The following is a 15,030-nucleotide window of genomic DNA, read 5'->3' as shown; positions in this document are numbered from 1 at the left end:
CCATATAGCTGGAAGCATTTTATAAAGGCTTTCATCTGTGTTAGATAAAAAGCTGTGGAATCCATTCAACCATGAAAAGGCTCAAACCTGATGAAATGGAACAGTATACGAGAAAATTATCAGGAGATCAAAACAATGCTGAGTTTTCATCCTTGTTGCTGAAAGGGTGAGACAATCATCCTCAAAAAACAAAACTTCTGCAAGGTGAAGTGAGTTTGATCTGAAAAGCAATCTCTTCACTAACAGAGACTAAATTTCACAATTTGGGAATTCAGATATTTTCATATCAAGTTGACTGAAAAAGGGGTATCATCACTGGCATATAATTACTAACCTTACTATAAGTTCCTCCTTTGAAGTAGGTACTCAAACATCAAATTAGTCTGAATGTCTTTACCCAGGCTGAGATGGTCACAGAAGACCTATAAGAAGAGTGACTTCACTGTGTGCTGGTGCTATGTCAGACTCAGCATGCCTTGTAATTGGCAGAGCTGGGAAAAGGTGTCATATAAATAAGTATTCCAGGTAAAGTGAACACCATTTTCCACCACAAGAACTAATATTGCAGCCGTAGTCCATCAGAATACTTTTTGCCTATGCTATCTACCCAGCAGGAATGAGCTTGTCTCAGTCACTGCTGTCCTGCTATCAGTAATCCCTAGACGAAGAGGTATCACTGTGAGCAGGCAAAAAGCCATTAAGATGTAAGACTATACTCATTATACATGTCTTCCCCATTCTTCATCTACTAGTGCCAAGAAAAGAAATTGTCCTGGAGCACAGGATAACCATTAACTCTCTCCTAGCAAGTACATGGAATACACAACCTATACCTGTATGCAAATGAAAATATTAAACAATTTCCAAGTGTAGGAAAAACGTGTGGTTAGAATAGCAAAATGCCTTAGTTTCTCATGAAAGGATGATACAGTTCTGCAAAAGCAGTTGATGTAATGGAGATATATAGAACAAACAATAGTTGCAGCAGTCAGTTTGAGGCACTTTGCAGTTTTAAATTTCTTTTTTTACCAGGACACACTGGATAATTTTTGTAAAACTGGATCATCTTTGGAAAATCTCATGTGCAGTTATTTTTCTTTTCTCATGCCCTGCTAAAATAGCTTTCCCTGGAGGTTCAGCACACGTTGCTGCAGTAAGAATGACATTGCAGAAGCTGAATGCCACACAACAATCCTTGCTATCGAAATGTCACAGAGGAGTCAGCTACTGTGATACAAATGTGGGTGATGGCAGTGGAAGAGCGTTGGCTCCTTATTCCTCATTTCACATATGTTTTGCAAAACAGAGTGGCTTCCTTGTGAATGTAGTACTTAGTGATACAGGGAAAAGTCTTGCTTTTCCCTAGCATTAAAAAAAGGTGGAGCTTCAAAGAAGCCCACAACTGTTAGAGATATGTTATAAGATTAACCAAGAACTCCACAGTTTTCAAAACACTAACATCAGCACCAAGGCTAGGCTTTGCTTTGGAATAGCCTATTTAAATTCGTAATTCATCCCAATCTGAGCAAAGCACTAGCACAACACAGTAGGCAGACAGGGTCCTTTGAGTAAGGCCCACAAAATACTGCACCTTCTTGTTTCATACTGGGCTTCATCCCAGTACATCAGTTCCTTACAGTTCCAAGTCCTACATGAACTGACAAGACATGTAAATCCCAAGAGAAATTACACAGAAATCTTATGCATAAAATTCTTTGACCTTTGCTGTGTTGCCTCCCTCTAGAGGCAAAGTCAGAGATGAGACTGATCTGACTGCTTTGTTCCACTGTGCTGGGGACATTGAATTAACTCTACCCACTTCCAGTCTTGCCTGGATGCGAGAAAATATCTCAGCTTACCAAAATTTGCTCTGTTAAGGTCCAGTCATTGGTACTGAAAATGGTGGATGAAACAAGAGTAACACCACTCAATTCTTTGCATGTCACAACCACAAGCATAGTTTGTCACCTGAGATTTCAGGTCTTTTGTGTTCATTATCGTCATTAGCAAATGCACAAAGTCTGAGTTACTATGTGGAAATTCCAGTCTAAAACTAACTCATGCAAGTTATGAAACTCTGAACAGCATTTTGGCTATAGACTTTTGTTTTGAAAATCTTAAATTTGTATTTTCTCTTTATTTTTAAACTCTATTGTGGTTTAACTTGGCAGGCAGCTCAGGACCACATAGCTGTTTGCTCACCACCTCCCCCAGTGGGATGTGGGAGAGAATTGAAAAGGTAAACGTGTGAGAACTCACGAGTAGAGATAAGGACAGTTTAATAAGAAAGAAAAAAAAAACAACAAAGAAAATAAACACAATTAAAAGAACCACAACAAACAGCAAGTGATGTACAATACAATTGCTTGCCACCAGCAGACCAGTGCCTAGCCAGAGTCTGAGCAACAGCAACTCCCCACATCCAACTCCCCCCAGTTTTATTATTCAGCATGATGTCATATGGTCTGGGACATTCCCTTAGCCAGCTTGGCTCAGCTCTCTTGGTTATGTCCCCTCCCAGCTTCTTGTGCATCCCCGGGTTCCCCAGTGACAGGGCAGCACAAGAAGCTGAAAAGTTCCTGGCTCTGGGCAAGCATTGTTCAGCAACAACTGAAACACCGTTGTGTTATCAACACTATTCTCATCCTAAATTCAAAACAAAGCAGCATACCAGCTGCTGTGAAAAAAAAATTAACTGTATCTCAGCTGAAACCAGGATAAATACTCTTGAAAGAGAAAGGGTAGGAAAAAACAGCAATCTATGCCTATGATTTCACTGACATGTACAGTAGACCAGCTTATAGAAAGGCATAATATTAGTGAAATGCAAGCTTACAATATTTGACCAAAAAATATAGTTGTGTAGAAACGCTTTCACTGAATACCACTACATAAATGAATACAAACATAAACAGGTGCTGTGTTTCATGTCCTGTATTGCATTAATAACAATTAGATTAGAAGAAAATTAATGTATGTTTGCTTTATAACTTTGTGTGTCTGCCTGTGGGGCATACAATGAACTACTTAACAGATAAAAAATTATGCAGTGCCCTTAAGCCCTATGTAAATATGGTTTAACTATTCTAGTTAGTGACAGCTAGCAGCCAGTCACTAGTCCTGTGAAAATAAATTGTTATGGCTGACTGCTTCTGCAATGGCCAGTGCAACTCCTTGACCAGGAAGATGGTGGAACACAGGAGAGTGCTGGCCAGTTTTATTGTTCAAGGAATTCTCAACACTGCTATCATTGTTGTTACCCTCTGCAGAGGATGTAATTGACACTAAGCTAATAATCTGTTCATTGGATATCTCACATCTTTTCAATTGACACTCAACTCCCTCCCTCCCATGTTCAGCAAGTAGTATCTGAAGTTCTTGCTTGAATGTGTTTTCGAAATTGATATATGGCAGTGTATGATACTCACAACTCCACCAATAATATTATTCATTGGAAAAGCTTTCACTGGTAACAAAAAAGTCATGCCATTTGATTTGCTTTTCATGTCACTTATTGTGTAGACACTAAGAACAGAGAACGTGTTAAAAAAAGTTAACTACCTATTAGGCTCTTGGTAACTTTTGCATGGATAATCCAGTTTATTGAACAGGACACTTGGTTGCTGTTTGGATGGTGAAGGGAGTCTCCATTGTAAGGGTCCTTGCACGTGCATCTTAGTTGGACTGGGTAAGACTCCCTAAAAAACTTGGTTCTGTCTAATGATTATGACCTAGCTGGTCTGTGGTCCTAGATGAGCACTCTAGCACATGTATGATCCAAAACTATAGATCACCTTAAACTACATGCAAAACATTGCCTATGTACAAAAGACTGTTCTACTTGATCGTTTCTACATATGTAGCAACTGTTTCAGTTGAGTAATTACAAGTGTTTTACCCTTGTACAATTGATTAATTTTGCAGCAGGAACTTCCTGGGAATCTTTGGTTCCACCAGATTCTCTGTTCAGGACGTTAATCAACACATTTAAGCATACAAATTGGTGTAGGCACAGCAGGGACTGCCTGGGGAATCTCAAGAACTGTATGAAATTCCCACTGGGAGAGCTCCTGTAACAATCTGTCAAATGTTCGTGCAGATGGCCAGCAGCTAAATCAATCATCTAGTTTCAATTTGGTTTGCTGTCTCAAATCAGCAGCACTTTATTTCATCTGTGCAGGAATTAGTAACCTAGTGCTGGGTGTGCACACAGGCACAGCCCTAAGACTCGGCTACACTACATTTATAATTAAAGAATTAAGTTTATTTTCATTCTTAAATCTCATAGCACTTGCCTGTCGGTCTGACCAAATGCTGACACATCTGACCAAAGGAACTGCCCTCACAGTTTAGATGGAAGGAAAGTGGAACTTCCAAGGATCTAGATGCCTTAAGTTAGGTGCTGCTTATTCCACGCATGATACCAGCACGGATCTCCTCTCTGGGCCACACCACTGATTTTGACTGAATGTATGCTCTACTCCAGCATTAATGGTATGAAACTGCTGAAGGCAGCATCACTAGTGAGACTCGTAGTCTGGTGTTTCTAGGAACGATAAAAGCTAGAATACTGTCCATGTATGCAGAAAACCATGGAGGTTTTTACATTTCACCTACAGAACAAATGCACATCTGATGCAAAAACCTGATCAGCATCTCTACCGTACAGTTCACAGACTGCAGCATGATTACAGGCTGAACTATTTAAAGGACTTTTCTGCTTTACTAGTATGACAAGACTGCATTTATCTGGACCATCAGCATTCACACACAGCAGAGTGGACAACTGCTCCTTCTACCTTCTGCTTCCCTCAGTTCACCTGATGTTGTCAGCAGTCTGACAGGCAACATCTGGGAAAACAAACCCACCTCATCTATATTCCACACATCACACATTCCGCACTGCTTTATCAGCTGCTCCTTCTGCTTTGGGCCAGTACAGATCACAATGGGTTTAATGTCTGCACTTCCATGTGAATGAACTGGCACAAGATTCCACATTAAATAATGAAGCGCAGAAGCTAAGTGCTAGTGTGGGCACATCTTTAATGGACTTTCTTCATCTCAGACTGAATTGAAAAAACACTATAACTTGCAGCATGATATTTGCAAGCCACGGCTGTAATGGGTCTTTTCGATCAACATTCCACAGGTATGTTTTTTTTCTTTTATTTAATGTTCAAGATGATAATTTTCCATTTCTAGTTATTTGCTGCAAGGCAGTGCTGTAATAGCTACATCTACTGCATTAGAACCAAAACTGAATGATGGGGCTTCTGTGAGCATATGAAGTGAATCTACATTGCCCAGTAACTTCCAGTTCATAGCCACAGCCGTATGGGGCCATGGAGATGTGGAAGTGTTATGTGTGGGCCACACTGAGTAGAAGCAGCACAAACTCCGCAGCTATGGAGTGGCTCAATTACTGCTGCCACTACCAGCTCTCCACACTTCAAGGATGCTTATTGTTCACTGCTAACTGCACGTAGCATGTTTAGCTAATGGGAGAGAGCTGCACTGCCAGTACAGTCCACAACATGAACAGCTTCTAAGGTGAGGGAGAGCTTTTAAGCACAGGTCTCCCTTGTGGTTATAGGCAATGCAGTGTGGAGACACACTAAATGATTTTGGAAGTTAGAAGTGTCTTATTAGAACTGGCTGTTACAGTAATCAAAATGGCTCTTCGAAAGAAATATGACCAGCAAGCTCACATCCCCCTATATCTGACACTTCTCCTGGAAATGCTGCTACCTTCATTCAGCTCTAGAGTCAGGTCTCCTCTTCTGCCACATCCTCTTACAAGGGTCTCAAAGAAAGATGGACACTGCCATGGCCATGCTCTCCTGCACCTCATAACACTTCCAAGCAACCTGGTTAGTACCTACTTCTAGCAAGGGAATGAATGTAGGTTCAATGTGCAGCAGGACAAATATGAACAGCAGTGTCATCTTGCAAAAGGAAAAATAAACCTCTAAAATTCATAAGGAGTATCTGACATGCCTCTTTCACAGCAGCGAAGTGTAGGTGTGCTTGTTTGCTAGCACTAGAAATCTGGGATAATCAATGGTACTTTGTTTTCCATTTCTTAAAAAAAAACATCCTGTTCTCCTCTAGAACTGCAGAGAAAACATCATTTACTACAGAGACTTATTTCCTCCGCCATCCTTCAGGACACTGGTTGCTCTAACTCTAAGCTAAACAGTGTGTATTTAAGAACTGCAGGAGATATTTAGCAATGTTTCTTATTATTTGTCTACAAATTTTGACTTTGAAAAAAATTGTACTCTAGTGGATAGTGTTGCCTGAATGGAAAGTAGATATTTTAAAGCAAACAAGAATTCATAGCATTTATGGGGAATCTAACATTACATGCTCCCTTCCACTATCTGGGCAGGAGCAAGACTTTTCCCAGGAGTTGAGGGCTTAAGCTTAATGTCACCTTTTGCTGCATTAGGAAGTAAGGGGCTGGAAGCTCATACATATCTAAAGGGAAATAAACACAAAATTTACTGTTTTCTGTACCAGTTAAAATGTACTCAAAAAAAAAAAAAAAGAGATGGTAGTGAACGAAAGCTAAGCAGAAACTTCCCAAGCTATTGCTCAGTCTAAACCCTTTCAGACATCAGCAGTTAGCAATGACTCTAGGTTTAAAAAGAAGTATGGAAGGTTATTAAAAATGGAGACACGGTATATACACTTGGTAACACTGGATTCAAAGATCAGAGCAAGGGCAGACTTTAAGAGAAAAGTAGAAAAGTAAAGCATTCTAGAGTAAGCTCTGTGTTTTCCTAACACTGGACTGAATAATTTATATCCTAAGAGTGTATGTGAAAAATGTGAACTCACAATAATCATTAGATCCACTCTAGAGGTTATGCAGGAAACAAAAGAGATGACCTCCTACAGCAGTCCTTAAACAGCTCCTCTGTGTTCTTTAATAAAACTTCCAGTCTGATCTGGATACAAGCCAGTATCAGCAGACCTGGAAGGATGTATTAATGCACCCAGTAAGAAAGTGTCCCCAGCCACATGGGTTATATGCAAGATAGTCCAGTCTTGCATTAGGTCGCTGGTCACACGAAAATTAAAGTGTAGAGGGAGGGATAAAACGAGACTTTACTCTGTAGCTTCTTTCTGCACAATGTTGTCGTCTACAAAGCAGTAAGTTAGGGATCACTGAAGTAAGCTCTCTTGTTTATTATTTACTTAGCTAGATTGGACTGTACCCAAATGACCAGAAGGAAAACGCTAAGAGGTTTGTCATGCTCAGCTGAGAGGCTAATCAAGCAATGTAAAATTCTACAATTTACAGAAAAGTAGAAGTAATACAGACATGTACAAGACTGAGAGGAACAAACCTCTTCCTCACTATGAAGATAGAAAGAACAGAAGGGAGATCTTTGGGAGATCTCTAGCTAATTAGGTTAATACCTGATATGGCTTCATATAGAAACCAATAAACCAATAAAAATAGCTAGAAAAAATATTTCTCCTAAGGATCAAGCTTTTCCTTTTCTATCTCTTTCGGTAACATTTTGTATTCAAGATTCTATAACACAGCGTGCTTTGAATTTACCCTTACATTGGCATAGCAATTTTCTAAATTCTGTTTTTTCCTTGTTTAGAGGTGTTGTTCAGAACAGTCTGATTAAGTTATACAAATTATTGCCATCAACTCCAAATGCTAAAATCTGAGTACTTCAATCTACTTCTACAGCTAACAAACATGCAGCTCAAATTCAAAGCTGTGCTTCCATGATCTATTTTAAACTTTCTAACTCTATGAGAAGATAATGGCTTCATGTTTCAGTAAGTCATATTTTCCCCCCTTGGAACACCTCTTTTTTCAGAGTCACTCCTTTTGAAAGGGCTTCTAGATAAAAAAAGATAGTTATTTCAAAATATAACATTGATAACTTTTTAGGGTGTGTGCACTTACGCTGTTAGATGCTTTTGCTTACAGAATTCAAGGAGGTTGATTGTTTCCAGTAAAAGACTTAAGATTATTGAACAAGATATTTATGAATCTGCCGCTGGTATTATAAACAAGCATCCTTAGGAAAACATAATGTGATCAGATGCAATTTAACCTGGAAAGCCAGAATCCTCTTGGTAGAAGGCAAAACTCTAAGCTGCTAAACAATATACAACATTAGCAGAGCAAGTGCACTGGTTTTAGCAAATCAGTATCTTCTAGTTAAGTGTAACTGAGATTACAGTCATGTGGGTTAGGATTATTTTCAGCCAGGGAGAATGCAATTCTCCTTCAACTCCCCAGTCCAGACAGAAATGAAACCAGAAGTGCATGAGTAACAGCTGTGTTTATCTTTACCTTGAGTTCATCTGCATCATAGAAGTCTATGCGCACAGCAGGGACCATCCAAGTCTGGAACAGAGTCGCGAGGATCTGTTTGGCAATTGCATCTGCGATGAGGTGGAAGTGGAGTGGGTTTCGCCTGACATGGAAAGGGAGAAAAATTCTTATTGTAAAAGGACAACAACAGAACTTACAAAGTTTTATGCACGTCTTAGGTTGCAAGACAAGTGTACATTACATTTGGTGGAGTACTGCTCCGTGCAAAAATGCTGAGACACTTACAGTTTGAATGTATGTAACAATAATAGAAATACCAGAACAGTTGTAAATATGTAAATATAGTTCCTTTGACTTGAGTGGAATGTGTTGATTTATAACAGCTGAGGATCTGGTCCCTCCTACTGGACTCTTAGAAGAAAGCCAAGTTAATTCTCCCTTTGGCCTTGAGGTGTGAAAGCAATTTCTTTCAGTTTTCTAGGTGAACCTGGTAATTTATCTCTATGGTAAGAATAGTCTGTGGAGTAATGGGAGTAGAGGTGAAGGTGAAAAATAATCATCTGAATGAGGTATCATTCCAGGACTATTGAGATTACATGCATCATTTCTACAAAGCAAACCTTGGGTATTAACAGCAGTCCTATGGGAACCCAGAACTAGATGTTTCAGGTGAGTGCCTTCTAGCTATTGGAGTAATGAATACACTTGAGAATGAAAATTTCCCCACGTCCTCATTCCTACAAGGACAGGTTCATACTTGTTCCTACAAGACAGGCTGAAGAAAAGCAGGAACAAATAAAACATATTACTTTAAAAAACCAGACTTGGGTTCATCTTTGTACTTATAGGAACTTGGACTATGTCAAAAGGAGAGCCACGAGATGATCAGAGGGCTGAAGCACCTCTCCTCCAAAGAAAGGCAGAGAGAGCTGGGATTGTTCAACCGGGAGAGGAGGAGGCTCTGGGGGACCTCATTGCAGCCTTTCAATGCTTAAAGAGGGTTTATAAGAAAGATGGAGAGATTTTTTTTTACAAGGGCATGTAGTGATAGGAATAGCAGAAATGTTTTTAAACTGACAGAGCGTAGATTTAGATTAGATATTAGGAAGTTATTTTTTACTATGACGGTGATGAGGCACTTGAACAGGCTGCCCAGAGAAGCTGTGGGTTTTCCATCCCTGGAAGTTTTCAAGGTTAGGTTGGATGACACTCTAGGCAATTGGGTCTATTGATTGATGTCCCTGCATGGTAGAGGAGTTGGACCAGATAATCTTTAAAGGTCGCTTCAAACAAAACCACCTATGATTCTATGAGAAGCTTCAAAATCAGGATAAGTAAAGCCAGTATCAACAAGACCAGCAAGGTCTGACAAAGTGTATGGACTTTTCTACAGTAATGTGAATGTTGCTACTACAAATACCACATTTAAATCCCTTAATCTTGCTTCTCTCTTTGAGGAACAGTAAGCAACAGTCTGATCTTTGCTCAGCTTTGGTGGTATAAGTATGAAAACCTGAAAGTGGAAGCTAGTCACAAGTTGTAGTCTTCCACATTTATCCCTAAATTTGCAACTTTCACTGTCAGCAGAGAAAGACAGAATTTGCAAAAGCCACCAAGACAACAGATGTCCATTTAGCCTTTAGCACTGGCTCAAACTTTCTTCGATCCCTAGGGTAGAGTATTGGAATCTCATTACTGTGAAATTTATGAAGGTAAATGGCTGTATTGTCAACAGATATTTTTCATCTAAAACAGATGAGCTCAGACTAGTTTCAGATGTTAAGGTGGAGTATGACTGACACTACTACACTCTGCTGTGTGAAAGAGAAGTGAAGAAATCTATGTAAGTTCAGGCCAATGCACTTCCATTATACTTTTGGGCTTATTCCAAATGATGAAGGTTATTTCTTTCTCCATTTCCTCCCTCAATGAAGAATAAGTGCCTTTCTCTTTAATGCTACTTCTCTCTGCTTTGATGAGTAATACTGTTTCTTCCTCAACAAAGTCCACAAGAAAACCTAAAAATATATATAATGGTTCATAGTATCGTAATACACCTTATTGTAATAAGCAATGTATAGCTCAATTTTTGTAGCGACAGAAATACTGCACATAAAATCCAACCCAATACTCAGTAATCTGAGTAAAGCTGTTCTGTTGTTTTCAAGGGGACTGTGGATCAAATTATATGTTTATGGAAAAGGCAGGAAAAGGGCTAGTTAGAAGCCTTATCTAAGAGTTAATCATGATGGCAGAATAAACGCACAGCTGATCTGAGTTTAACAATAGCCAGAACACTAAGCCATGATATGGCTTCCAAAAAGACAAAGGTCTTTTCATCTCCCGTGTGTCCTGGAATGAGAAGAGGAGAGGTAAAGTTGTAGGTTGCTGAGGTTCGCAATACCAAGCCAAAAGGATCACAGCAATTATAACTGCTTTACCAGCCCAGCAGGAGAGAAGAAGACATCCTGGCTCATGCAGATTCCACAGTAACCAGGCTCCATGCCAAGGAAGAATCAGGAAATAGCAGTGATCAGGAAATGCATTTCATTAGAAGAAAAAAAGCCAAGGGAAACAAAGGTCCAAAATCAGTGGAATTGGTGAAGCAGTATTTCAAGGTAAATAGGTATACTCTCAACACACAATCCATACAGGTTCTTCTGCTTAGCAGGGTCTGGTATCTGGTCGGGCTATTTCCCAGCTGGTGATCTTTAGTAATTTCTTCTCTTTTTTTCAGGGTCATTTATCTATATATTGCAAAGTAGAATAAGAAGAGTAAAACCAGTTGAAAACAAGAAAGCTACATCTTCTTTCAAATCACCACTTAGTTAAATGGAATTGATATAAAATATTTGAAGATAAAACACACTACTTGAAAAGAAAAACTCTGATACAAAGATGCTCAGATGTTCAGTAGCAGTTTATACTTATCTGAGTGACCCACAGTGTATGAAACTTAAATGGGAACAAGTGGGTGACATTTTCTTTAGTTCAGCTCCTACTGGGAAAAAGAAGAAAGGAGTAGTTGTACTCCAACACAGAAATCTCTTTCAAGTTGTTAGCCTCATGGTAAAGATTCAGCTGGAAGGAAAGTATGTGTTAGAGGCAAAGCAGAGGATTATCACTTACAAAAAAATATCCCTCGAACAGAATAGTGACCTGCTGACATCTACAACTTAATGTGCATCATCCATACAAAATTTTACTCTGGATGAGATTTTAGTTATGTGAAAGGGTAGGCTTGAGTGTAGTGCTAGAAGGCAACAGAGCACAGACAGAAGCCTGGAAGATGTTCTGAAGGTAACAATATTAGCATACACACAGACGACGTTTTTGGATGTTCTAGTGTTTGCAATGTGCAAAGCCCAAAAGATAAGGATTGCTTCGAAGTGTTTATGAAACAAGTGCAGAAGCTTAAAGATCAATCATCATCCACCATAAAAGATACAGAAGAGAGCCTGCAAGATGAGAAATCCTGCTCAAGTGATACTAAAAAGGGATGTTATTTTTTCTATTAATTATTTGCCAACATCATTGAATCAGTAGCTGTCAGAATTAGGGGTGACAACCAAGAAGGACTTCACTGCAGGCTACATTTCATTAGACTCAGATGTTTTGGTATAGCATTGGTGCCAGAGAAAGGATAGAGACATTTTGGTATACAAGATTTATAAAATTGAAATCAAGCAAAGGGATAGCCATATAGAGAGCAATCCTTGGCATGCATTTAGCAGCAACAATTTAAGAAGTTTGGGAAAAGAAGGAGGAGATATGCAAATCTCCCAGAAGGAGATTTGAGAATCCCTCACTGGGGTACAAGGAAGAATGGCATGGCTGGCGAAGAGATTTAATGAGCAGTTGAAGACACTGAGGTTTGCTAGAAGAAGTTGAGTTGCATAAAACCAGTAAAATATGATGCTGTCATTAAGGAAACTGTTGTCAAGGTAGATCAAGTTATGAAAAGGATTTCTATGCTGTGGTTTCGTGCAATAGCAGGGGAGACAATAGGATGACCCATCTGTTTCCTTCAATTTCTGTGAGCCATAAGACTTCAGTGCAGGATTTCTATCTTGTGGTGAAGGGAACCTGGAATGAAGTCTCAGAAAAAGTGATAACAAACACAGACTGCCTATTTCCTCACTCAAAATATGAGCTGAGCTTCCTCTGACTTCCCCTTTACTAACAAACTTAAAAACACGGCTGTGTATTGTATTTATTTTTAATGTATATAGCATCGCAGAATATCCCAAGTTGGAAGGGGCCCACAGTGATCACTGACTCCAACTCCTGGCTTCTCACAGGACTACACAAAAATTAAACCATATTTCTCAAAGTATTGTTCAAATGCCTCTTGAACTCCACCTGTTCGATATCCACCACCCTCTGGTGAAGAACCTGTTCGTAACATCCAACCTGACCCTCCCCTGATGCAGCTCCATGCCGTTTCCTCCCATACAACTCATCTTCCACTGGGCACATCAAGAGAATAAAAGAAGCTGGTTATATTTTATACTGCTGTAAAGCTCTATACTGTAAATGGTGATAGAACATGCAACTATGCATAGAAAAATATAGAATCATAGAATGGCTTGGGTTGGAAGGGACCCCAAGGATCACCAAGTTCCAATCTCCCTGCCACAGGCAGAGCCACCAACCTCCAGATCTGGTACTAGACCAGGTTGCCCAGGGCCCCATCCAATCTGGTCTCAAACCCCTCCAGGGACGGAGCATCCACAGCCTCTCTGGGCAGCCTGTTCCAGCATCTCACCACTCTCTCTGTAAAGAACTTCTGCCAACATCCAATCTAAACCTTCCCTTCTTGAGCTTAAAACCATTCACCCTTGTCCTACCACTATCAACTTGAGTAAAAATAATGATTCCTCTTTGCTTCCTCTTCTTTTTATAATCCCTGCTTAAATACTGGAAGGCTGCAGTGAGGTCTCCTCGCAGCCTTCTCTTCTCCAGACCAATATGTGACAACTTTGGTAAACTTCTGCTGCAAAAATAATAGGCTTTGAAGAACTCCAAGTTTCCATGTGAATTTGTATGTTTAGAAGTCAAGGTTTCCAGTCTCTAAGGTTTCAGAGCAGACAGTCCTTAAACTCTTATCCTCCAGCTTCCTCACTATAGAAGCAAGAATTGAAATGGTCAGGGAATTTTCCCCTCAGATCCAGAAATCACTTAATCTCTTTTATGTCAAAGATTTTGAATATCTCAATTTTACAAAGAACAATTTTTCACAGTTTCTGGTACATGGAAAATGCTGACATGTTAATGTCTTAATGTGGAAAAAAGCCATTTCAAAATATGGGCATTTCTCATCAAGTTGAAACTCAAGATTTAAACCACTCTACTAAGAAAACTGTAAATCCTCATACATTAAATTATTTCCACTTATCTTAAGACCAGAATACTATCTGACAATGTAAACCACACATAAAGAGAACACATTTCTTTATCTAAATTGCATTCTCCAAAAGTGAAAAGAGATTCTGCCCAATATTTTCAAGCATGGATGCTTAAATATAGGCTCTTAAGCCTAAATATAGGAGCTTAAAAGAATGCTTTCATTTTCAGAATTGCCATAGTTCTATAAAGTTTAGTACAGTGAAAAGAAGTTAGTAATTTCAAAAGTCAGGCTAAAAATTAGGAGTTTATTCTGAGATACTCATTTGTCTATTTTTTTCTTTTAATCACAATGTCTTATTTTTACATTTCAAAACTTCTTATTCATCACAGTTTCGATCTGCTTGCTCAACCATTTCTGGACAATTCTTTTGGAATAGCCAGTGCCACAGAGTTAAATATAAAAACCTGCAATTGAAAAAGGGAGTAGTGAATCAAGACTCACTCTTGCCTTCTATATTATTCTATAGCTCAATTGTTAGCAATTCAAAAAGCAGCTGCTTGGTTGTACAGTCTCTCTCTGCAACAGAGGAATTTTATTTTCTAAGAATATAAAAAGGTCAGTAGCCCAGGGGGTTTATTTCCAAAACCTATACTTTATTAAGGGAAGCACAACAAGGTAATACCTTTTATATCTGTAACAAATGGTAACAAGTACTTCAAACAGAAATTATAAAAGGCAGCTTGGGATTTTTTTTTTTTCTAATGCCCATGTGACAATTCATCTCTTATGTGGGGAGAATTTCAATGTGAAAATCATTACAGATTTTTCATACCCTTTCACATCCAGTATTGATTAAAATACTCCCCATACTATTGGAGAGATCTTAACATGCATGAGCTGCCTTATGTATGGATTGTCTTGTTTTGTGTTAACTTATAGGAATCCCTTCAGAAATTAATAAAAGATTATATGGACAGAATTCTTTTAAACATTGTTTTCTCCGTTATTCCTCCATTGTTAGAATAGCAGTAAAATACAAAATGAAGCATGTATTAGTGATGTGTTCACATGCATCAGAGAAACCAGTTCACACATTATATTTTTTGTCAGGAGAATCTCCCATAAAATAGACTGACATGTTAGAAAAGTTGGAAGTGATAACAAAAGTTTTAAATTATCAAATGAACTCCATTAAGGCAAAGTGGTCTCCATGGAATACAGTTGTGAGATTACATAAGCTTTAATTATCAGCCAGTGTTGACTTGTGATTTTTTCTTGGAAAGTATATGCCATTCTTTTTATTTAATTTAGATTTTCTTTTTGTTCATCTTACTCTACTTATTGTAAGAAAAAAAAACCAACATTA

General features: G+C 38.8%; 1 protein-coding gene across 2 annotated transcripts in view; it reads right to left on the bottom strand.

Moving 5' to 3' along the window:
• The window catches only part of LARGE1 (LARGE xylosyl- and glucuronyltransferase 1), a 280,363-nt gene that overhangs the window by 121,659 nt on the left and 143,674 nt on the right, over positions 1–15,030 (bottom strand). For both annotated transcript variants that reach the window (XM_021386388.1, XM_021386379.1), the window contains one exon: positions 8,333–8,456. In XM_021386388.1, coding sequence (XP_021242063.1) covers positions 8,333–8,456 — 124 coding nt within the window. The remainder of the gene's footprint in view (positions 1–8,332; positions 8,457–15,030) is intronic.

This window comes from Numida meleagris, chromosome 1 (genome assembly GCF_002078875.1).
Source record: "Numida meleagris isolate 19003 breed g44 Domestic line chromosome 1, NumMel1.0, whole genome shotgun sequence".
In the NCBI taxonomy this organism is placed as follows: Eukaryota; Metazoa; Chordata; class Aves; order Galliformes; family Numididae; genus Numida; species Numida meleagris.
Note: the sequence above shows the minus strand (reverse complement) of the source record. Positions and strands in the feature narration are given on the sequence as shown.